Raw genomic sequence first — 25,680 nt, forward strand, 5'->3', positions numbered from 1 at the left:
TAGGTCCTGCTGAGCCCAGCATGAGTCAAACGCTGGGTACCATCTGTCAGAGCTTTGCTGTTTTTTTTTTTTTTCTGCTTTCCTCTTTTACTACAATCTGCTGAGAGGGGTGCGGAATAGAAGTTGCTTTTCTACACTTAAATGAGAAAGTAGAGAAATTCAATAAGGAGCATTGAAGAAATCCTGCTGTTCCCAAATAACGCTGTAGATGCTGGGCAGGAGAACAAATTATTCTGTGCTCTCTAAGATATTAAAAACAGGTATATAATGTGCCTCAGGAAGTGGGAAAGAATCTGAAACCCAAAGCTGAAAAGATGATGCTGAAAAATGAAGTTACATGAGCGGTGGTGTTAGCACAAGTGCTGAAGTGATGCACAGATCAGGGGTTTCAGCTGTTTCCCCAAAGAAACACTCTTAAAGGATATTCCAAATTTCCCGCTGATGGACATTTAATAAGAGGAGCTGGCTGAGAAGAAATGGCCCCCTGCTGCATTGTAAAAGAATTACCAAAGGGACGTTTTTATGTCTCATTAGTTTATATTCAGCCCTGAATTGGCACCTGTTCTGAATTCGGTCAAAGTTTGAAGACACAAATGAATGTTTCTTTAACACGTTGCTAACAATTCATCGAAACAGGGTTTTGCAGGGTATTACAGTCACACGTGCACATGTGGAAATAGGAATGTAGCAAAAGAAATGTCCTGGCCTGGCAGTGCCGAGGGCCGGGTAAGAAGCTGCTCTGCAAGCGTGATTGCCACGTCTGCATGGTGTGGCCAGGTATTTACACCTCTTAGCTGCACAAATCGCTGCTTTAGAGTCAGTTCCCAGGAACCGCAGTGGCTGCTTATACCTGGGAGAAAGGAGTGCAAGGCTGTTTCATGCCATCAGCGTTAGGGCTGCTTGCCTGCTAGCCCGTGTCTTTTAGAGCAGCCCTGGGACTAAGGCCTCTCTATACGGGACAGAAACTCCTAAATGTCTCAGCCAACGTGCCTAGATTTCCTCTCACAACATTATGTTGTTCTACCTCTAGTGGCTAGCATCGCGTTGTTTCAATCTGTATTTATTTAGCAGCAGAGATACGCAGCTCACCTCAGCACAGATTGCAAAAGCTCTAATAGGGTTTTATTGTCCCCTTACCGTTTCTTTAGTCCCAACAATTCGCTATTGTCATTTTAAAAGGTCAGCAGTGTGATTTTAATGAGCATTTGATTCTGGCCCCATTGCAGCTTTCTATTCATGCAGTTTTGCTTATTACATTAGCAAGTGTGCTGGCTGGTGGATCAGAAGGGTTCAGCACTCAGTTCGTCTGTTCTCAGTTCATCTTGGGATAAAAGCCCTGAAACGGCAGCAGTCGGGCTGCAGCGGGCAGCCCACAAAGCAGCGCTGCGGCACGGGTAGGAGCGGCTGGAAGGGCACGTGCGTGGGTAATAGCACCCGTGGGTGCTGTCGTCTTTGGGTGCCAACCGTCCCCTGTGCTTTGACCAGCACGTGGGGATGTCACGACTTGCCCTGGAGGCTCTCGGCTATATGCCGGGTACATAACCTCACAGGTTCCCTCCCGCAGTTATGCTCCACCTTGCATGTACTGCTTGTGGTGGTACCGAGGGCAAACCAGGGCTGAACGCCTCTGTGCTTGGTGCCGGGTGGCACTGACCAGAAGAGAGCCCGCTCCTGAGGGGCTTCACCCGAAGCTCACAGGGCACACAGAAAGTGAGAGAGGGAAGGAAGGAGAGAGAACAGGGTACGGCCACAGAACACCATGTTACCAAAATGTCTGGCCAAAGCTGATGTGTTCAGCTGGATGTGCTGTTGTTATATCACTGCAATTGGGATTTTTCACAAGTGATACAATGTAAGGTGTGTGTTTTCCCATTGTGTTACGCCGCTGTGTTAGCACAGCAATACTGGGAGCAGAGCATGCTTATGTGGCTACTTTTTCTCCTCAGCCGCTTGCCGAGCAACATTTACATTTCTATATTTCATTTTGCCCTGAACATCTTCCATTAAATGTACTACAGGCTGGATTTAATGCCTGATCACAGGAGTGCTTTAGGCCATATCTCTTCCAGAAAGAGCCTTACAGGTTGTTTAACTGTGTAAGAGTGTAACACCTTGCAAGATCCACCCTAAGGGATGCATTGTGTGAAGGGAACGCCGCATCTCCAGGTAGGTAGCTATTTCAGAGATGGGGAGCAAAAGCAATTGCTTTTCTCCCCGCCGCACGCACCGCAGCTGCAATAAGCCGGAGCACCTGTTCCTTGCATGCTCCTGCTGGTTTATGCTGTTTGTAGCTGCTGCCAGCAGGGTCCCGGGGGAGATCCGGGAGCTTGGTAATGGAACAAGAAAGGCTGGGAGTGCATAAGACGTGCGCTTTCACAGCAGTTCGCACTCTCATCTCAAAATGACCACAGTTATGGGGTCAAATCACATTCGTTTGATGTAATTAATAAAACCGCATGAGAATTAGTTGCACTTCAGCGTACCAGGCTGCATTTGTGAGAAAGGAGCTTTGCTAGTTAAGTTACTATGCTCTGTGAGTATCACATTATTCAATTTGTAAACATTCGTGTTGGTGTTGTGAGGCATTTAAAGCAGTACAGCAGTCAGTCAGGGCTATCTAATATTTTGTGGGTGTTTGTAGTAGGTGGTATTTGCTTTAATAAACCTACATTCGAGTTCCATCAGGATTACTACAAGGCATGTATGATGTGCTGTTTGTTTTCCTATCTCTCGGCAGCCCAAGGAAACTTTGGTTTAAAATTCTTTTGTAAAACTATGGCTTGTGTTGGTAAAAAGGATGTCATGCAAAACAGAGAGTATCTTTATTTTGTGTTGTATCTCAGGTGATACAAATCATATTGCATCTGACATTATGTCTGACCTAATTAAAAATTGATGAGAAGATGTGATTTTAAGAAGAGCTTGTTCTGTCTTTTGTTATGTGAGAAAACTTTCCATACTGCTGCTGCTCTGACATCTCACAAACTGACTGGCTTGAATTTGGTTTTGGTTTGATAGAGTGCGTCAGCCTACAAATATAAGGCTTGAGCACATGTTTTCTAATGAAAATCTAGACTATTTGAAGATTATGTGATTGTAGCAAAATAAAGCAAACAGCAGCACTAAAGTGGTACTACTTCACAGAGGTATTAGGATGATTATATTGAAGCACCCCATCTATATGCTGTTGATGTCATAAAATGTAATCAAATGATCACAATTAGAAGTGAGTTATACGAAATTGAGCCATTAATAATAGCTAACCAGAGCTGAATTGTATCTAGGGTACAGGAATAGCCTTATAGGCCCTCACACTAATGGACTCTTTTTTCAACAGTGGATGGTCCTTAAATTGCCTTGCCATTTGAGACAACCTGAAAAAAATATCTTCCTGTCTTTCTTTCTAGGCCTGACAATGTATGATCTTCATGCTAGCCAGAAATCCATGGATCACCACATGGGTGTTTTCACAATCACAGCAACAAAAGAGCAAAGGTAATTTTGTTTTTTACATTCTCCTCTACCCTGGGGTGCAGAAGGCAGCGAAGCATGCCTGTAATCTCGCTGTGGAAGGGAGTGTTACTGGGGAGCTCTCATGCCCTGCTAGCCCCTAGGCTGTCCGTGCAGAATCCCTTCATTTCTCAGGGGTCATGGGCTAAGTAAGGAAGGTCCATACAGTGGTCACTGTCTGCATTGTGTCCTTGAAGCACAGTGCAGTTTGTCGCACAGACTCCCAAAGGTGCCAGTGTATAGTTTTGCATCAATCTTCTATTACACCTTCAGAAAGAAGGGTGGTGTAGGAGGTGATGTCTATGGAACAAAAGTGGACCGGGGCAGCTTCCAGGTACCTAAGTTGTAGAAGGACGGGGCTGGAATGCACCAGGGTTTTTGCAGAAATGCTTATAATCCCCGAGGAGCTGCTAAAGGGTAGGATGTCAGTTCATGTCCCTTTGCGTTCTTCGTGTGTCTTCTGAGGATGTCAGCTGACTTCATGTGATACTGCTTTAACATCAGTTTGAATTATTCTTCTGCTGTCTCCTTCCACATGTTAGACAGACCCATTTAGTAATTATTATTTAGTACTATTAGTTTTGTGTTGTGGAAGTCTCTTAGGCTTCTCTTTAAATTTTAAATACCCTAGGAAAAGAAAAACTCACCTAAGTCATGTCCCATAGCCATTATTTTTAGTGTCATAACTACCATTGATTGAGTGAGCCTTGAGGCCTCGTGCTATATATTTCAAGTCATGCTTTTAGAAGACACAAAGTGAAAATATATATTTTTGGGGAAAGTACACTATCATGTCTTTCTCTTTTTAATATTAAACCCAATTAAAAATAAACCCTTTTAGATCGCAGTCTATGTAAATCCTAACAAATATTTCTGAGGTGCACTAGAAGACGAGTTTATCTTTGTTTGTGAAATCATTTAGTGAGTAGCCAACAGAACCTTAAAATTTGCTGTCAGAGGAAAATCTGTTTTCATGGCATTTATAAAGCTCACAAAATAGGTATTTGCCATGCAGTCTTTCTGCATTATATGTATCACAGCATGTATATAGTTCAGCATGCTTTATGGGATTATGTGCTTTCTCAACATTATTCATGCCAGATGACATAAGATTGCTTTTAGAGGTATGGCGTAATTAAATTTACATATGAATTTACTCTGATATTTGGCTTGCAGTCTTATGCAAATGACTAGCATTCCAATTTGGCACAAGTAAAATTACTGACCTTTCAAATGTTCATTTGGCTCCAAGTGTCCAGTGGGATCAATATAGACATCGCTGTCTATATTTTATAGCACTAAATAATGCTTTGGTTTAGTTTGAATTTCTCAGACCTCTGCCTTCCTGCAGATGCTGGTAGATATTTTTTGCAGTGCATCAGGAGCTACTGATTCCTCATAGACTTTTACATTTCTTCATTTTTTGTTCCATGAGTTGCACAGTCCTCTTTGGAAAAAGTCTGTCTTTTACTCCAAGATATCCGTAGTTAAATAATGGTGAGATAATTTTATTTGTATTGTGACTTTTAATTTTGACCATTTTAATTTAGACCCTTTTAATTTAGACCCTTCTCTCTGGAAGGGTCTAAAAAAATAGAATTGTTTTTGAGAAGAGAGTTCTTCAGGTGGTCTCCTTCCAACAGCCTCAAACTCTCCTCAATATTTTTCCAAGAATAAACTGAAAATAGGAGCCCATTTTACCTCACTGGTAAATAAGAGCCAGTTTCTGGACCACAGTCATTCAACAAACAGTTCCAAGTGACATATTTGGCATTTATCCACTCCCTGTTGGAATTTTATGAATACGATGGAAAGAAAAATTCAACAATTTGAAAAAAATATCAGTCATCTCATCTGAAGGTAGTCACAAAATGAGATGAGTGGAGTCTGTTTTGTATGACTTTCCCTGTAGTCCAACTAATGTCATGTTGAATGGGGTGAACTGGAGAAAAGAGACCACATCTTCTGACTGATTCTGTAAAGCCCCCTTTCATACCCAGTATTTTGACCTGATATTGTTACCTAAATTTCCAAATTTCAATTTGTCCGAATGCCAGTCCAAATGCCAGTTGTATATTTTCAATTCCAAATTTGCATTTGGAGTGGAATGGTCAGTATTTGACAGAAAGGGATGCTTTTCCCAGTAACAGAAGGACTAGCTTACAAAGTAGCTATAGTTATAAACCACTGTTTTCAGCAGACAGAAATGCCGAGCATAACGGTATGACAGCACATCTACTTCAGAAAGATCAAAGAGAATCTGTCTCCTCTCAGATGAGCACGTATCTGGCAAAGATGCTAATTTCTGTAGCTGACCTTCCACAAACACTGATGCCTTCTGTGGGGCAGACTGGCTAATATAAATTGTCCGAGCTCTGTAACAACAGCTGTGGCAGTACAGACCACCTCAACATCCGCATCAGCATACCCAATTTTTGTGTAACGTACCAATTTCTCACAATTCTCTTAAATAAAGCAGTATGCTTTCAGCAGGCACTGTTTAATAAAAGCCTAGTCATTAAGAACAAGGTTGATAGGAGAAAATGTGGAGAGAGAGAGAAAGACAAAGGGTATGCCCTATCCAGCAGTTGACTAACACATTAGATAAGAAATAGTAGGAAGGTGCTCTTACCCGTCTTCTATAAACTCACTGTTTTTCTTGGTATTAATAGAGCTAAATCCTTTCAAATAGTGTTTTGTTGTTGTTGTTTCAAGAATCTCTGATGCCCAGTTATACTTCTGTGATTCTCTGGATACTAATTTGCTATTAGCAGCTCTGTTACCTGCTAGAACACATGATGTGCCAGAGCCAAATAATAGGAGCAAGTTATTAACACTTCAAGGTTGACCCGCCCTTTATCCCAGAATTCGTTCTGTGTGTCTTCTTATTGATCTGACTCATGCAGCTTTTTGTCACCTGGGAATTAACAATTCAATGTTTTATTTGACCATTTATCTCTTTAGCAAAATTGTTGCAATCTCTTTGACCTTTTAAAATGTTTATGACAAGGTGTTTGCAGTTAATTGCGCTCATAAAAGACTAAAGTCCAGATCAAGTCTAATGTGTGCTAGGAGCTAACCAAGACTTCCTTAGAAAAACATTCTAAGGCATAATGCGAGCATTTCATTTATTTGCAATATAATTAGAAGAAATAAAGATTTCCAATACCTAGAGGACCTGTACTTGGGAGAGCAACACCACAACATATCACTACTGTATTCTACTTTCCTACTTTTGTGTGTGTGTTGGGGGGAAACATCAGCTGAGCAAAGAAATTATAAAAAAAAAAATTTTTTTGAGGAAAACTGCAATTTATAAGTAAGTGCACATTTACCTTAGTTTGGTATTGATGTCTACTGGGTGAACACCCGTGTTTGCATTGCCTAAGCAGTAATTTTGCTGTTGCCATGTGCCATTTTAGCCTTTGTATAACGGCGAGAGCTCAGTATTTGGGGCTGAGATGGCCAGGTCCACCCTGTAAGGTTTGTTCCTTCTTCTGGCATCACCTTCCTGCAAACATCCTCACAGGGTGTCCTGCCCCCCTGTCCCGCTGCTCTGTCCTCCAAGCCCTTTCAGTTACACTGCTGCTCAGGTTCCTGCAGTCACCATGCTCCTGCCCGTGGCTGTGGACAGAGATGATGCTCCCTGGCCTCTCTTCTGTGCACAAGGGCCTGTTGCAGGTAGGTGAGGCTTTGTCCTGGGGTGCAAACGCATTGTGGTAGAAGGAGCAGAGGCAGGGCTGCAGCTGGAGGGCTCCCCGTGTGGTGCTGCAGATTTTCAGCCTGGGGTTATTGTTAGCACGTCATCCCCTAGGGCTATCTGTGCTGCGTGCAGGTCAGCACAGCCCCTGCATCGGGCTGTACCCAGCCCCTAGAAGAGCCTGTCTTACTCTCTTTGGCAGCACCGCTTATTATCTCACTTTGGGCTCCCCAATCAATACCTAAAATAAAATAAAAAATGGTATAAATCTGCATCCTGCCAGTAGAATTAATGGGGTCACCCTGATGTCCTCGGCTGCTGCACTGGTTTATGCCTCCTACCTTGTGTGTCTGAATATGGCAGTCTGGAAATGGCTGCACGCAGAAAGCAGTGCAATTGTGTAGTCACACACACTGTGAAGAAAGTGAGTCCAGTGGCAAGCATGTGAAATTTCTCAGCACCAGACAATAAACTCACTAGTACGCAGGCTGTGAAAATAAAACCAGTCACTCAAGAATCCTTGAACTATTTTTTACCTAGTAAAATATTTTGGTGTGTTCGTGACTAACTCTAAAAGTCTATGTCCGCCGTGCGTGTACTACTGCTCTCATGTTATCAGAGTCAAATGCAGTTTTGTGGCTTCTCCAGCTGTGTATTTCCCACAGCTAACCGAGCACATGTTCGTGTACTTTCCTGTAATTTTCAAGGCCTCCCTTTAAATGATAAGGCCTGAGGTGCTTGGCTTATTCACATCTGCTGCTTTCCTGGAGGTCAATCAAACAGTTCTTCATTCAAGAAGTAATGGGGTCTTACAAAGGAAAACAATTATTTCACTTGAAATCTATTGATCTGGTTTCTGTGGTTCATGTGGTGTTTTGGGTGCAGAACAGTTGCTTGAAACAATTTGAGATCAATTCAAGTGTAACTGAATCAATAGAAAACCATAACTGAAATGCACTACTCTTGTTTTTTATGAGAATATATTTTTGCTACCAATAGTAATATGAGAATACGAAGGGTGATCAAAACGGAAGGTCAAAATTAGAAGCTCTTATGTGTTAGCGAGAAATACTACTTCTAGAATCAAATTTCGGTCTGTGGGAAAGCTGAGACATGAATAGTGTTAGGAAAACATAGTGATTTTAAATTTTAAAAAGCTTTTTTATAAAAGATTTCCAAAGAGCTGAGCTAATTTCTTTTCCATTCTTAGCATTGAGTCATCCAAAGCTAAATTTGCCCTATTTGTGGCATTGTGTGGCATTGCTGATATCTTTAAATAATTTTTGCTGAGAGAGGGAAAATTTTTCATTTTTTAATTACATTACTTCCACAATAAATGCTAGCTCTAGAAATTTGTAGTTTTCTAACCAGGTCTCCTTTCTATATTGCCAGCACAGTTTATTTTTATTTTATTCGTTTTTCCATTTCATCCAGCTCTGTTTTCTGTTGAAAGTTTATTCAGGCAGAAAATTTCTGACCATTCTAAAGAAGTTGGAAACAATGGATGAGGAAAGGCAATCGGGGTATCAGAAGATGTATTTTGACATTAACCCCTTGCCTCCTGCCAGAGTACTAGCTGACAGCCAAACGAATGAACAGAAGTTTTTGTTACAGTAGTTGTTAATCATTACACGTAATCATTTGGTCCTTTGCTCAGAAAATACTGTTTTAAAAATCCTGTAAAATGCTGAATGCTCTTAGGAGTCTAACTAAAGAGGATGCTGAAAGAGGGAGGATTGTTTTCAGCTAAGTAAGTAGTGTTTCTACACATTACTTGTTCTGGGGGGATACGAACAGTTTAGGATCTACAGGATAATGATGCTAACTGATTCTCTGAATTCCCCATTTTTGTGGGCAAGGACAGCTACCACAGGAAGGTAATGCATAGTTACTAGTGAGTAAATAGTGAAAAACAAAAAGTTTAAAAGTCTTTATCCTTTTGAGAAATTCATTTTGGTTGTGAAAAAGTAGTGATTTTGCATCTTGCTAGTTGCCTTTCCTAAAACAAGTATTCGACAAATGATGGGTAGTGGATGTGGGGACAAATGAGCTCCATTACAAATGCGTACTACAATAGATTTTCACAAAAGACTGGTAAAATTTTTGTGCTGCTTAAGCAAGCTTCTGAATGCATAACTGCACCTGAAAAGAACTTTTTGGATAAGCATGGACTAGCAAGCTGCTCAGATAAACCTGCTTCGTTTGCATGCAGAAATGTATTGGTGTTCAGAAATACAGGTGCCTGCAGGCATAAAATATTGCACACAGAGATGAGATTGATTTAGCACTGTGAACGTTGGTAGTGTGAATGTGTGTAAAATGCTCAAATTCAGGGAGATGCTTCAGATGCTCTGTTAGGAATTTAGCTAGTCATTAAGTCTTGTCTAAACTCACTGATTTTAGCAAAATACTCTTATGACACTAGCAGCAAGAAGAATATGTAACGTACTACTTACTTTACTGCCCTTTGGATTGTCAGTATGGACTGATGACTTTCTAGTTAGGAAGAGAGTTTGATATTTTGAAAGACATGTTTTCCACACAGGTATTTCCTCAGAGCCAGGCTGCCTGGCCCAGCTCAGCTGTGTGGTGGTGCGAGGTGTTGCAGAAACGTCTGAGAGATGAGCAGCGAGTAGTGACGCACTGGTGGTAGGAGGGGAGATAAAGGGGGCAGGAGAAGATGGAGCAAGAAGACAAGAAAAATACACTAAATCTTTAGGAAGCGCTGAAAGGCATAATTAACACAGAGACAAAAAGGCTTGGGAAAAGAGCATTGACAGACACAGCAGTGGCTCAGTATGCAGCACGGATACTCAAATGCTGCATAAATACCCATTTTCACTTTGCCGAGCTGTCCAGGTTAATCACAGGCTTTGTGCACTGGATACCTAAGAGTCTGCTGCTGTGATGTTGGGTAGACAAACAAAATTAGGCCAAGAGTCTAGTGCTACTGGTGCTCATCCAAACGTCTACCATTCTTTTTCCTCTGGTGCTTTAGGACAGGCTTTGACTTCATTGCTGTTACTCAGTTCACTGGTGTGAGACAATGCAGAGTCAGCAACAGGGTCCTTAACCTCATGTCTGCTATAAAAGGGAAGTGTTCATGGGAACCAGTCCCCAAGTGTTGGGTTCAAAAAGGGATCATAAGGATTGTTTGACCTGATTTATGTATATATATAAGGATTACAGTTTATATTTGTATTTATATAGCCTGATAGAAAGAGATTCTGGCACAGAAAGACCTTGAACCACAAAATACTGAAGACTCACTATGCATTTGTCATGTCATCATCCATTCCTGTAGGTGGCTGCTGCATCCCACTGTCAGGGACAGGCCGCTGCGCGGAGTCACCCTGGTGAAGCTCTGCTGCTGTGCTGTAGGCTCTGGGCAGTGCCCAGTGAAGGCTTCCTGCTGTTGTGACCTGAAATTAGGTGCAGGAACTGCAAGAGTGCTGAGGACTACTCATAATAGTATTTGGACTGTGCCTGGGTTGCATCTGATGATGCAACTTGCATGAGTTTGAATGATCGTTTGAACACCAAAAATAGAAGTGTTGAAAAGAAGACCCCAAATCAGAAGACACAAAGGTCTTCAGCCAAAACACAACAGATGGAACAGGTTTCCAAAGCCTAGCAGAAAGAAGTGTGGGAAAGTGTCTTTTCTTGGAAAGTCTCTATTCTCGCACTTGCAAACCTGAATTTAAGTTCCCACAGTTTCAGAGCTCAGATACAATACTGTCAGCAAAACACAAACATTTTGCTTGTAGACAACCTGTAGTATTGTTGCAATTGGCAATATTGGAAAAAAATACAAGGGGCGCAGTTCTTAGTTTAGAGGCTCTGCAGTCATAAGGCATCTGAAATCATGCAGTGGGAAAGCAGCAGTATGTTAGAGAACGTCCAGAAAGAAAACAGGACAAAAAGTCCAGAGACTAACTCCTCTCCCTAACAAATAGCTTCATGTTTGAGTGTCTCGAGTTCATCATTTCCAGAAGTTTTACAAATTTATTTTACAGTGCAACAAAATGTACAAAGAGATCAAAATTTTGTTTGCGGATCTTAAAGCAGGAAACATAAAATTGAGCACAGCATTTCTGCTGCACTGGATGAAAGTGGAAGTAAATAATATTTATGACTAGTTGCTCAAGTTATTGTTGCTAAAGAAAATCAGCCTGTACAAACTATTAGTGCTCCTTTTTCCAGAAGGAACAGTGGTGCATCAACCACAGGTCTTCAGGCTGAACTCAAATAGGTAGGGGAAACCATGCTCAAGTTCTGAAGCAGTTGCCATTCCCATGCAAGCTCCCATAAAAGCCGTCTGATCTTCATCATACCAAGATGTCAGTTTTGCAGCATTGCTCACTGACCAGCTCCAGAGACAAGTGCTAGATACCGGGGCTTATGCTGAACACCTATTGTGATGCTGAACCCGTGCAGACCTGGTGGGTCCATGACTTTCAGAAAGTTATGCTACGCTGCAGACATACCATGTTCAAAATGTTCAGAAATACCATGTTCAGAAATACCATGTTGCCTCTTCCTGCGCTGTCCCTTTCTCCCACCCTCACACTTAGTGGCTTACACTACCTAGTTTAATTTGCCTCTGGATGTAGCTTACTCTGAATTTAGACAGTCTTTGTCCATCTCTTACCTCTTGGTGTGTTCTGCTTGAGTCACTCCGTAGCGGCTGCAGTGCAGAATAGGGGGCAGTGGCTGCAGCGGAGGGGAGAGGAGCATTGTCCCCAGAGACGCTGCCGCGGCAGTGAGAACTGAGGCCAGCTGGTACAAGCCTATCTGCTGCAGAGACCTTCAGCGATATCGCTAAGTACAACGTTAGGAACAGATCTTCCCAACAGAGACTGCTAATCTGAGGAAAACTGGGGTTAATATTCAACCCAGTTTTGTCTCCTTTTACCTTTCTTCATTCAGTGACTTCCAGTTTAGTGGCAGAGTTGAGACGTGTTATCCTCAGAACAAAATTACTGCTTTAGGAGGTAAATAATCTGAGGGAGAAATGGTGATGTTGAGTATTTTCATTTAACATACCAAGTGGAATATCACAATTCATTTAGGTAATAGACCGCTGCAGGGACTAATTAGAAACTGTGAAAGTCAGAAATCATAAGGAGTAGTGAAACTGCTAATTAGCTGGGATTTAAAAGCTGGCAGAAAATCAAGATGCTGGGGGGCACAGTGTGGAAGAAAGCACTTGTCATGGGTGAGCAGGTAAGTGCCAGGTCAGGGTCTCTGTGCTTTTCCTTATCTGCTTTTCCTAGCGATGTCCAAAGCGACACACAAGTAGCACAGTCCACTGGATGTCTGTCTTTGTGGCATACGGGGTTAAGCAGAGCAGGTGGCTTATGAGACTGACATTGGTGTCTTTCTCTGTTACCCGCTGTAACAGTTACCCGGTCTGCCATACCTAGGTCTCCAGTTGGTTGTGGGATGGAGCTTGAACCAATGGAGTGAGGTACGCTATTCAATGAAGGCACTGTTCCTAATGCAATGAGTTGATGTAGAATTCATGACAGAGAAGTGCTGGAATCGAATGGGGGTTTAATTTCACTGGGAGAGATTCACGCCACATGGTAGCCCCGAGATGCTGCTTGTAGAAAGGGGGTGTATCGTTTTTTAAGACAGAATGGTTGCGAGAACCTGGACTAACACCTTGTAGCATGGAGGGAGAGCAGCCAGGAATGTGGCTTACAGTCAGGGAATTGTTTAGGTTGGAAAAGACCTCCAAGACTGTCAAATCCAACCAGGAACCTGGCCTAGCATGAAATACCGAGTCTTGCTGCTGAGCTTGCTCTTTAGCTTTCAGTACAGATGCGACCAGAAGAAGGACCTTGTCCAGGTAGCTGCCAAAAGGGATTCAAACTGAAGGATCCTTCAGAGAATAGAAAACGCTACTGAGAGAACTGATGGGAAAGACAGAGCTTAAAGTAGTCATGGAAATTACAGGGGCCAGGGAAGCACCTGAAGATCAGAAAGCTAATGGGCAGGGCCACTCGTGGCTCCCAGTGTTACAGGGAGATGTGCAGCCATCCGCAGCCATCCCCACTCTGCTGGAGATGTAGCTAGTGGCCAGCGTGGGTTGGCTTCAGCAATCTGTGCTTGCGGCGTAGGAAGGGGATTCTCTGCTAGCTCACACACACATGCACCTTAGTGTCCCACTGGGACATCTTTCTTTCCTCCCTATGTTACAGAAAAAAAAAAGAAATTGTGTCAGTGTTGTGGCAAATATTTGTCACACTTTTGCAAAGCCCTTTTAGCTTGAGAGGTGTCTGCCCTCTGAAGGTTTGAGGAGCTTTAAGCTGAAGGTGTCCCATCCTGGCAAGTATTTGCACTCTGAGGCTGAGAAGAGGCATTGTAGGAGAAACTGTTGCAGTGGGTAAAATGTCAGGAAACAGCTTCAACATTTGTTTTTTCCAACCCTTTGTTTCAGCTAAAACCTGTGTAATTTGGGAGCTAAGTGAGCACAAGCGTAGCGATAAGCAAAGAGGAGTGGAGAGGAGTGCATGGCTTGGCAGCCTGGGCGGTTTGCAGAGATGCTCTTTTTCAGTCTCTGCTCATTAAGACAAAATAGAAACCCAAGAGAAGATTCCCAAGCAAAAAAATGCCGACGCAGTCAGTCTTCTCCGAGCTCATGCTGTTACTGGTCATTGCTTGTGGATGCAAAATGCATCCAAAGAACCATTTACAAATCTCTTATGACTGTGGTACCCTACCACAGATTTACCAGAGGAAAAGGTAGATGAACTTTATATTTTAGTAGTGTTTTTCGCCATTTCTGACTTTTCAATCTATAAAAGGCTTGGTATATCATATTGCTGTGGTTTTTAATGATTCAATACCTACTATGAAAGTCTGCATTTGGCCAAGTGAATGTTGTCTAAATAAGGTTGGATACGATATATCCTAAATTAATGATGAAAAAAGAGTGAATAAATGTTCCTGGGCTCTCTGGCCTGCCAGCGTCAGCACTTCGCAGCCCTTGTCTGCGAAGCCTGAGCCCCAAGGGAGCAGGTTAAGCCAGGGTAGCTGTCTGAAATCGCTTGGGACCGCCCTGGGTGTTTTAATCTATCCCTGGATGTTTATGTATTCTTCTGAAACCCCAAATTTTTCTGAACAGATGGGACAGAAGGGACTTCCAATACTACAGGAGTTTGTGGGGAAGTGCCCATAACTCCTGTGTCTGCCTTGTTCTGTACCAGCTCTTAACAGTTGCCTTTACTCAAGTGAGAGTGAAAATGTGGGAAATTCAGAAGGTATGGCTCACTAGTAGTTGGAAATTCCTAATTTCCTCACAGAGCACAGACCCACTGCTCTTCCCCAGACTCTGCTGGGAGGTGTCGGAGCAAGGGGAAGCCCTTTCCTAGTGGCGGTGTGCTCCGGTGAAAGCTGGCCACCTCAGCCTGTGCTGGTGCGCTGTCCCAGGCTGACATGCTTCCCAGCATCACGACCAGAAGAAGGGAAATGAAATTCCCTTTCCAAAAATTTAGCGTCTTCGTTAATGTAGAGAAATGCAAGATTGCAAATAGAGTTAAGGACAAATCGTCACCATGTGGCTGCTGTATCGAGTCATTCCCTAATGGAAGGAAGCTTGAGTGCCTTTACCAAACAGGTTTTCGGTACGTAGGGTGTTTGGATTTTTTATATGTATGAATGTTCGATGTAACGTATATGTCTAAGTTAGTTGTGAAATTTTAGCTCTTAAATTCCTGTGTTTGAAGCTTTTTCTTGGTGGATAGTCCCTGTAATGCATTTATGCTTAATTTAAGAATATTGTCTGTAACCCTGTTTAACAGGATTTCTGTTTAGGATTTACTATTTGTCCTTCGGAGCTAGCAGGTGCTGTGCCTGGGGAAGTGTAACTTCAAAACAAAGAAAGATCTGCCCTTGTTAAAACTGGAGAGAAGAAACTTTCTGAGGACCTTTGGCGTGCCACCAATGTGTTGTGTACAGCGCAGATGGTTAAACAGTGTTACAAGGCTAGAGTCCGATAATTCTGTTCTATGATTCTCTATTTGTCTACCACCTCTTTGAAGTGAAAGTGGTATAGCAAGTACTCAATAATTTACATACTGTACAATATAGCCAAATATAAATGATGCATTATTTTTCCATTTAGCCCCATTTGAATTGATTGATTACCAAATCTTACATTTATCATTTATCAGCATTGCGATTATTTATAACTTTTGCTGAGTTTACAAAGTAATGCATCAGTCAAGGAGCTGAGTTGCTCTTCCCTAATTTATAATGGATATTGTAATGATCAAAACCTGATCCTTATGTTGTTTATTTATTTAATTTCATCAGCACTGAGCTTGGAAAAGATAGCCAGAAGATATGGGGCCAAAGCTAAGGTTCAGAAAGAAGACTTCTCCCCCTCCCTTTTTTTCTTTTTTTTTTTTTTTTTTTTCTTGTTTCGTGTTACTGACTTTTAATAGTTATTTTAAAAATAATTGTATCACAAGAAGGACAAGAATAGGTGGCCAGGCAGCCAGTGCCACCCAGGCCAGAGCCCCAGGGAGGATACACCCGCTATCTTTTCATTCGCCTCCTACCTGCAGTGGCTGGTAACAGCCGGGCACGGCTGAGGTTTCACTTACTCGGCTCCTGGGGTCTTCATCACAAGCTAGTTGCATTTTCCCTACAGTGGGCTTTAGGCATTGTGATTTTTTTATAGGCTAGATCTTTGTGGTAAGCTGCTTTACAATTTGGGCACATTTCAGCTCTGTGTAGGGTACAGCTGGAAAGCAAGCCTGCCTTCCCTCCCCCGAATCCACACAGAGTCCTCAGTTCCCCTGATTGTTTTCCTGGCTTCCCCTGCAGTGCGGGGCTGCCTGTCCCTCTCCTGTCCCTCCACGCTCCCAAGGTGGTGGTCCTTCCATGGGAAGCTCTGTGGAGGAGCCAGGTGGATACCCAGAGCTCTGAAATCTTCCCCATTTCAAACTGCAATCCCGATTCACTGCGAGTGAAGCAAGTGAGGGGGGTGACGAATTTGAGTCTGGTAAAGCAGACAAACCGGGGTGCTGGCCCTGCTAAAAAGTTCTTGAGTTGGAATAATTATAAAAGTTATTTGAGCAGAGAAATCACAGAATAGGTCCTTTTTTGGGCTGTTGATAGCTTTTGTGTTTAATCACTGCGCAACCTTGTGCGGCTGGGACTCGCCTAATTGATTTCTTGATGCCAATGGCAGCAGCAGGCAGGAGCGCGCCCGCAAAGCGCGGTGCTGGAGATGCACGCAGCGTGCGGCTCCTGGGGCTTTTCCCTATCCTCTATCCTTATTAACGCTGGCGCTGCTAAAAGAAAAGAAGATTGAACATAAAAAGCTGAAGGTCGTCCATACAGTTGTCTCAATAGCAATCTGTGTGACTTTAACCCTGTTGAGGAAAAGTAATTACCCTTTGGCTTCTGGTGACCTCAACTAACCTTTGCTGAAGGACCAGAGAAAATAAAGGCTGACCAACAGCCTGCCCTTCCTGCCCTGTGGTTAACCCGCGCGGGGAATGAAGAACACCCTCAACAATAGGATGTGAAAATGTTGCCATGGAAATATCATTGGAAGAAGAAACAAAAATCTATTACAATTAATAGTGTTTTATTAGGTGACTCCTATAGAACTGTTTAATCCATGGAAGTTGCTCTATCGTGAGATCTGGGGTCAGGAAATTTCAGGAGGAGCAGAAGCAGGAGGGAGAGCGTTACCTCTTTAAAAATTCAAGAGCTGTTGGCAGAGCTGGGGTGGTTTGCATGAGATAAAAGAATGAGGTTTGTGTTGCGCACTGTAAGTATGGGAAGTAATAGCAAAGAATAGATGCAATTACCGTAATTGCAAATGATAACCACTAGCTATCCAATGGTCAGGGAGAGCAGTGATACACAAATACTTTGGTTTTGTTATATGGCGAATAGCAAGAGTCATTTAGCTTGCTGTATTTTTGTTCACAACACTGAGGCCTTGCCTAGAGAACATCAGGTTATTTGCAGCGGGTATCCTGCTTTTGTGTCTCTGATATTTTCAAATCATCTCCTATCATGCTTTTATTTTGATTTTTTTTTTTTTTTGCTCCTTCTGCTATTTATTAAATTTGATGCCTTACAATACCGAATATTAAATCTCTGATAAATTCGCTGGTCTGCTTTGTTGTGTTTTAGGCTGAACCTTGTGCTGTTCGCTACCCCGGCTGTGGCTGGTTCCAGCTAGAGCTGGCAGTGCTGCACTTTTTCAGAAGTAGCTTAGCAGTTTCTAGCAAATGTTGATCCTTTGAGCACACAAAGACAACAATATGTGAAGACATAATCTGCATGTTGATGATCTACGATATTCCAGTTTTAGTGCATGATAAAGCACTTCAATTAAGTAAATTCCGTGATGTTTCCTTATTTATGTGACAATTTACAATACTCAATTTAATTTTTTTTTTAATAAAAAAGTTTTAAATGTGTGTTTCTATCTGTGTGTACCTAAAAAAATTAAATTATTGTATGGCTTTTAAGAGAAATTAAGAGAATTTTAGCAGGTTTGTTTTAAGATGTTAATACACAAATACACAATTGTATGCACACGTTTTCTGGTATTTAAAATTAATTCAAAATAACACATTACTTACAATACATGTTTTAAGAACGTTGCATAAAGTTATACACCAACTTTCTTTTTTGGTCTTGTTCCCGAAGTACAAATATTGTAAATGCTAAGAAGATGTCAACTAAAATACTTTAATTAGTGTTACGGATAATCTTGCTGTTAGTTTAAATGGACACGGGACTGTGCCCTGACTGCATATTTCTTGTAATAAAAGCTGAAAGCATGAGAAGGAAATGAGTTGTGGTAAGCATCATATTAAAATCTTTTCCTTCTTTTAAAATGGTGAATAAGATATTTTTTTTTTCTCCAGTGTTTTTGTATCAGCTTCCAGTAATACAGCTGTGGATTTTTACCACGAGAGTTCTTCAGCTTAAGAAGGTTTTCAAATGATAATTTGCAAAGAGTACACAGTATGCTGGAAAGAACCAAACTTACTTATGCATGAAAAAGACTTTCACATGCAACATTGAAATAATTTTCTGTATTGCAAATACAATCATTATCTCAAGCTTTTTCTAGTTATAACAATATTACTCATTTTTTAAGTTTTTTGCCACTGCAAATTTTGGAGCACAGAGTGCAGTGTGTCTAGATGCAGAAGTACAGTAAAGATAGTGCACTCTGCCTTTCATTTATATCATGGAAACTTGTCTGTTGTTTTAAAATGAACTCCGTGTTGCTATACTCATTTATAACCGGGTGAACACTTAAAATGACTTTTGGTCAGATTTCTTTCACTATGCAAGCTTGTATTTCAACTTACCAAACCAGTGCAGGTCCAGGATCAAGGCAATGTGCTTTCATTAATTTTCAACAATAATTTCTACGTCACTGGCTCCAAAGCATTGTTTGCTCAGATAACTCACCTGGTCGTGGTGCTGTGGGGAGCTATTACCTGTTTCGTAGACTGTCGCGTTTTCTCCCTTGGGGTAGTGCCCAGGTTCTCATGTTAATCCCTCTTCATTTCCAAGTGCTCCAGGTCCATGGTATTCTGGCTGAAGCTCAGAACAAAATTCAAGGAAGTCCAGCATTGTACGTGGAGTTTCTGCTGCTGTGTTTATTGTAAGAGAAAGAAAGCAGAAGAATTACCATGTGTTACTCAAAGGTAAGCATATTGATAACCTGCTCTGTTCTCAATACTTTGAGAAGTTTGAGAAATCCCTTTAAATTATTCACATCATATTTATGTGCATACTAGAAGCTGTTGTTAAGGTGTCTTCACCTTCACTTATGGATTGTCTTCTGTCCTGCTTTAATTTTGGCACATAGGGTGCAGCTTTTTTCCATTTTAGCCTAACATAATTCCAAGGCCTGAGTAATATTTGCAGTCGTGAAATGTTTGCATTCCAATTTGGGGAGAGAACTCGAGGCTCTCAGAACCATTAGTTGTTCCTGTTTGCCACAAAAAGAATTTTCTGCCTGACTTACTAATGAGCTGTATATACTCTGCTTTGTAATGTGTTCCATACTTTCATTCTCTGAAATATATTGTCTGCCATTGTCAAATGAATGGGAAATTAAATACAAAGTCTATTTGTAGGATATTATTTTACTGCATCACTGTTATTTTGATATGACCATACAGGTGTATGTTGTGTTATGCTAAGCATAGTATAACTTATATAAAAAAGGTAGGGAGGTAACAGCAAAGCAAAATAGTCAGAAATGTTTTTCATTCAAGTCCAAAGTCTGGTCACATGCAGTCACATTCTTTAAAACCTAAAACCTATTTTTACTTAAATTAAATCTGTTCATTGCTATTTCAACCATAAAACATAAAAATGTAGTTTGGTAGCTAATGATTAATCTCGCTAGCATAGAATCATATATATGTTGTGGAAAGTCAGAAATGAAATTATTTCTACGTTATTCTGACCTGATAAATTCACAGACATACATAAAATGCAGGGCTTTCAAATATGCTACAATTCTTAAAGATTTAGTTAATCTAACATTGCATAACCTGAAGTGCATTTAACTAGTGGCCTCCTATTGTTCTATAGCATTATCTGAGAACATTATGCTTCTTAAGAGAAAGACTGCCAATACCGAGGTTTAAATGTTACATACATGTTACTGGGAGAAAAGAGAATTGATTCAGTCGTTAATGGTAATTGCGGCAGAAATATTAGTTATAACAAGATTACTTCGTGGCAAACTATAATATTGAAAGTACTGAATGAACATCTGATTCTCAGAAATGTAAATACAGGCTGAATATCCAAGGCATTGCAGAAATGTTTACAGTTTATTTTAGCAATTTGCAAACACTACAGAGGAGATATTTTTATAAAACAGTATGACATTTCTGTAGCAAATTTCTGTCACTTTAAAGTCATCTCTTAGCTATTTACTAATAATACAGCAATAAAGCATAGAATATAGTTTGGATAAGTGTTTATTGGTATCCTGCATCACACAAACAGATAAGTAAATCTTTATCTTGATAGTTTTGTTTTTAAATCAACAGCAGTATTAGATATCCTAAAAGTTACCATAGTCATTAAATACCTTATAGTGCTGTATCCCTGGTAATCCAATTTACAAAACTATATTCTCAGCAGAAACTCCTGGGGTATACAGTAGTTCTCTTCAGTAAGCCCTTCCTGCTTTTTCTTGTCATGAAGCAGTGATGGTACATTTTATCCTGTTGATAATTTGACTCTCTTTAAACTATTGCTTGTTGACCCACTGGATTGGTCTTTATTAGGGTGGAGGTAGCTGGAAGATTGAAGGACTGCAGACCATATATCATTCTTCCTTTTTTACTGTACCTTAATATTCAACATAGCATCATTATTCTGAGGCAAAAGCGAAAAGCTGGTCCATCATATATTCCACACATTGCTAGTCTTTCCTCTATGTCCTGCAGTGCTAGAGAGGGGGATTATTGCTGCAGAAAAAAAAATCTGGCCATAGTGTAGGAATAATCACTGCAGTCCGGCTCACCCCCACACCTCTCTTTCTCTCTCTCTCTCTCTCTCCTTCTCTCTCTCTCCCTCTGTTTGAGGCCCCAGCTGATTCAGTCTGCATCCATCCATACATAAATCATTGCCCTTATTCTATTGGTTACATGGTACATGGCAAGTATTGATTTTTTCCGTTGCCTCATTGCTGGAGAACCCATGGTTTTTGTGAGACTGAAAATGCAAAAATTTTTGCCGGAGATCTTGTCAAGGTACAAAAATGACAAGCGAGGAGGGTGCTATTTTAAGGTTTCTGTGACTTAAAAATCTTTGCCTTCCCTGTTCTACTCTACGTTTGCCTGTGTCCCAAAAAGTCGTGGCTTGTTTAATCACTACTGCTTTAGGTAGGCTTAGTGGCTAAGCAGCAGCAGAATAAGTAAACAGAAGCAGGGCCTGGCCAGTCGGAGGAAGGCATTGCTTAATTATTAGAAGTTTAATCATCTTCTGAAACATGAACAGAAAGATAAAGAACAATGTAAAAATGATGGCATTTCAAGGGAAGAAATGAGTCCTAGGCACAGGATGATAATATGCTGTAGAAAAAGGGGCATTCAATTTCTTTCTGCATAACAAAAATCCAGCAGCATGCTTAATTCTTGCACTAGGTCTTTGTAGCATTTTGAAACCGATTTGCTAACCCCTTATCAGTATGACTGCTGCAATGAGTTAGTTTTCCTCAGCATTCAAAGCTGCCTGCGAATGTCTCACAAAGATGGCACCTCGTTTCCTCAAAAAAGTGTTTTTGAGGAACAGGAAGCCTGGGTTATGAGGCAGATTATGAGATGTTCTACTTCAGTAACTGACAATTCCCTGGTCTAAGAGTCTGTCTTACCGAGAGCCTGATCCAAAACATATTGGAGTCAACAGGAATGCTTTCATTGACTCTATAGGTGCTGGCTCAGCTTCAGCTTGCACAGAAGACGGTATTTGCTTTTTGTCAGAAACCACCACTTTCCCTCGGTTTGAAGAAGCGAAATGGATTGGGATGGGTGGTTTAGAGATGGGAGTACAATATTATTGTATTTCATCTGAGTGCATCTTTTAACACTTTTAAATGTGATGTATGCAAACGAGTGTGAATTTTCTTTAATGCCTGTAATGAAAAATATGACCCGTGCCTATTCCCTACCATCCCCAATTACTCTAGCTTGCTTTTATGGTTTTTTTGTTTGTTTGTTTGTTTTGTTTTTATTTTATTTTATTATTTTTTTTGCATTTGAAAGCCACTGTCAGTTCTTGTTTTCATCTACATTGCCTTTAGACTCCGGTGTTCCACCAAGTATTGTGTGATCTCCATTTAAGGCACTGTACCCAATTTCTGCCAATTGCACATTGAAAACAGCTGATATTTTCTGCCTGGTGTTTGCATGCAAATCAAGTGCCTTAAACAAAACACACCTTTAGAGCTTTTGTGTTTCTGGGGCTGGAGGAATTGAGGATAGGCAGGCTGGGCTGGGGCAATTGCCTTCCTACTGAAATGGGTTTTGGTACAAACGTGTGGTGCAACTGTTTTAATCAATTTGATATATAAGAAGATGTAACTTGAAATAAAAGAAAAAGAGTAAGACTGTGGGAAGCGTGAATTTTGGATTCGTATTCTTTTTGCTTAGGAAAATTTGCCTTTGGCAAATGAGCTTCTTGCTTCACCAGAAGTGTAGGACCTGTTGCCCCTCTGGAAACCGTAATCTTTTCCACTGTGTTTTCTATACACATGGGCCAGACCTCTGTATTCAGTGGTAGTTTTTGTAGTAATTCAAATGAGAACTGCTGTGTTATCTTTGTGACAGTGGCTCCAACAAAAGGCTTTGGTACGTGTCTGTACATGAGTCATTCAAGCCAAGGTTTAAGTTCACTCCTTTAACCTTTATTAATAAAAAAGAAGGATTATTTGGCTAGCCAGGGTAGCAGAACACCCGTAGTTCAGTGGTTATAACACAGAGAAAAGACACTAAAGAAATACTTGTCTCAATCTGAGTATTACCAAGTGTGTTTCATCAGTTTCTTACAGCATATGAGGACAGAAAATGCTTTCAGAAATTACCCGTTCCACAAGCTTTTAGGACTTGCCTTCAGTAGGGCATTATCCCCTTGTATATGTTTCCATGGAGCCACCCAGCCTGAAGGTTGGGGTGTTCATAATGTAACTGGCCTATCTTTGTTAAAATATTTTTCCTCTAGCCTATGATACTTCTTAACCAAGGTGTGTTTGTGTCACAGCACTGGGGCGTTTTGGTCAGAAGCCTGCAGCTGCTGTATGCACATACCACAGAAATGCTTTGCATACACTTACGGGTTATGAACAAGGGAACACCATAGGTTTCTTCCCCCCAAAAGGAACATAAGTCACGCGATAGTCCAGCAGCCATCCTTCCAGTGTGTCTGGAAAATCATCTTGACATTGCCAGTTGTTTCCAGAAGGAAAGTGGAAAGCAGACAGTGTCATTCCAGAGCATGGACCAACTCGCTGTCCTCCTGCAGATCCTACGGGAGAGGCTGTGCCTGCTGCTCTCTGGGGATGCGGCCGGTTCCAAGAAGTGGGATGGGATTTTCGCCACACTGCTGAGACCCTGCTGGAAAGGGGAGCCACCTGCTCCCCCGGCTGGTGCTCCTGGAGTCACTTATGCTTACCGATAGATGGATGTAGATGGTGGTCAGCAACTACCCCGAGGCCCATGCTGAAGCTTTGTTGGGAACCGACCCCGAACCATAGCCCTTTTCTGGCCTGCTTCGTAGTGGCAAGGTGAATTTAGTGCAGCCAATTCAGCCAGCTTCTTTTTGTATCTCTCTCTCGGAGGAAGGCAAGCATTGGTCCTTGCAGATGGACATGAGAATTAATAAATAACAACGACAAGAGGTCAAAGGATTTGTCCTGCAGCAACTAATAATGATATCTTTGTAGAAAATACAAACGAGAAGAACGGACAGCCATGCGGGCTGCAAGCTGCGGTTGTGTAAGATCGAGCTGAAGCAGTCAGGGCCGTTAACCCTTCCCCGAGCAGAGCTGCAGAGCAGCTGCCCTTTTCCCCACGACCTTGGGAAGCCATCAGCCCGCAGCGCTCCCCTCGGGGTCACACGTGGATGCCGCATCCGGAGTTAGGACAAGCTGCTGACAGCCTGGGCCAAGCGACCCCTGTCTCCTCTCACCCGTCGCCAGCGCCTTGCCATACTGCGCACAGCTGTATCTCTGCTAATGACACATCAGCAAATTATGTGTCTGTTGGGCAAGAGCAGACTTTCATCCTCAAAGGCCTTCATAAATAAGGTTGTGATGCAGAAAAATAATGCTTGCTAGTATCTCTGTCTTGTAGGTGAAGAAATTACACGAAGATCTGGCACTGAAGCTGGGATGATGTTTGAGAGCTCCTGCTTGCAACACACACGTGGGAAAGTTGCTAGAGGACCACGTACGTGGGGAAGTTTGACCCCTATAATGCTGCCAAGGACAGCGAGGTCTTCGGTGGTTTGCTTAGCAAGCGTTAGTCACAAAAGCATCTGGCTCAGCTCAAACCTGTAGGTTGCGCTTTCTCAATAAATAAATAAATAAGTAAGTAAAAGATGAAAGAGAAGGAAATAGCAACACAAAGTCCTTTTTGCAGGAGGGCCTGCCTCTCTTTCTGCTTTCCTCAGCCTGTTGTTGTGTAAATCACTCTGTTATATCCAGCAAATTAACTACACACACTGCAGCATGCTGAGGGAAGTCTGTTGTGGATTTATCTATTTAAATAGGAGTGGAATATAGTGCCACTTCATTTAACCCATCCTCAGTGCTGCGTGAGATCCCAGAAAAGTTATTCAGCAATGATTTTAAATCCCATCCCTGGGAATTAAAAAAAAAAAAAAAAGTAGCTTGGGACTATACAGTTGGAGGCTGTAGTCACAATAAAATCCAGGAAAAGGTTATTTTACCTGAATTTATCGCTTAGCAACCAAGAACCTACCTCCTGAGATCCCTGTTCGTGGGTTACCAAGTAACTGGCTGTGACAATTACCAAACAGCTGTCCCAGGAATCTACATAGCCTTTAACCTCCGTCAGCTGAGAGATGGGCTGATGACAGCTAACAAACAATAGAAACACACCCTAATATTTTATTTAAGAGCTGAGGGAAGCCACAGCTGTATGGTTCATTCAGCCAGCTGGATTTAACTGCTTCGAACCGCGTGGCGTGGCTTCAGGAAACTGCTCTGCAGTCATGCCCTGTGTTTAAAGAGGTGCTGGGGGTTTATTCCTCCGAACTTTATCTCTGATAATTGAATCCACGCTATCAAGACAGGTTTTGCTGTTGTGTAGGAATGTAATTATGAAGGGTTTTTTGTTATTTTGTTGTTGGTGGCTTTTTATTATTATTATTATTATGATTCTATTTATGCAGCTAACGGTTTACAGATTTTTTTCCATTAATTTGTTGTGTTGACATTGGGGTTTAGGGAATGTAACTGTTCCACTAATTATCAGTGAAAGGGAGAACATTGTGTATCAAAGCAATAAAGGAGCGATTTCAGAGGGAAGAAGTATAAGTAAGCCTGGTAAAGCAGAATTAAAAGAAAAAGAGCACTGAGCTCGAATATCAAGAAGAGCTTCTTGTAAATGAGATGGATTATGTTTGGGGGTGGTTTCCCAAAGGAAACAAGGGGAACTGCAACCACCAGTGTGTGCAAGTAAGCCGAGGACAGTGTAAAATGCTGGAAATGTTGGATAGACTAATGCAGGTGTCAGTCCCCGTGGAAATGGCTTTTTTTTTCCTTCCATTTTTACTTTCCATGATTTTACAACGTTACAAGTAGCAGTCAGCAAACCTGCCACAAATTGCAAATACACCATTTTGTGCTGGCACTTCAGATGCCCTGAGCTGGGAGAGATTTATGGACATGCCTCGTGCTACAAGTTCTCAGGGGTTCCTTTTAGTTT

At 41.6% G+C, this 25,680-nt stretch overlaps 1 protein-coding gene and 1 long non-coding RNA gene across 11 annotated transcripts in view; one reads left to right on the plus strand and one right to left on the minus strand.

The window, feature by feature from the left end:
- The window catches only part of CCDC85A (coiled-coil domain containing 85A), a 170,229-nt gene that overhangs the window by 36,855 nt on the left and 107,694 nt on the right, over window positions 1–25,680 (plus strand). For all 10 annotated transcript variants that reach the window (XM_068675285.1, XM_068675291.1, XM_068675293.1 and 7 more), the window contains exons 5-6: window positions 3,408–3,495; window positions 18,779–18,912. In XM_068675285.1, the coding sequence (XP_068531386.1) occupies window positions 18,898–18,912 (15 nt within the window). In that variant the 5' untranslated portion in view covers window positions 3,408–3,495; window positions 18,779–18,897. The remainder of the gene's footprint in view (window positions 1–3,407; window positions 3,496–18,778; window positions 18,913–25,680) is intronic.
- On the minus strand, window positions 22,105–24,822 carry LOC137853202 (uncharacterized). The gene is made up of 2 exons (XR_011094314.1): window positions 24,712–24,822; window positions 22,105–24,590 (listed from the first exon to the last, which is right to left on the minus strand). It is a non-coding gene; the product is annotated as an uncharacterized lncRNA (long non-coding RNA).

The sequence above is a fragment of the Anas acuta genome, chromosome 3, assembly GCF_963932015.1.
Source record: "Anas acuta chromosome 3, bAnaAcu1.1, whole genome shotgun sequence".
Lineage (NCBI taxonomy): Eukaryota > Metazoa > Chordata > Aves > Anseriformes > Anatidae > Anas > Anas acuta.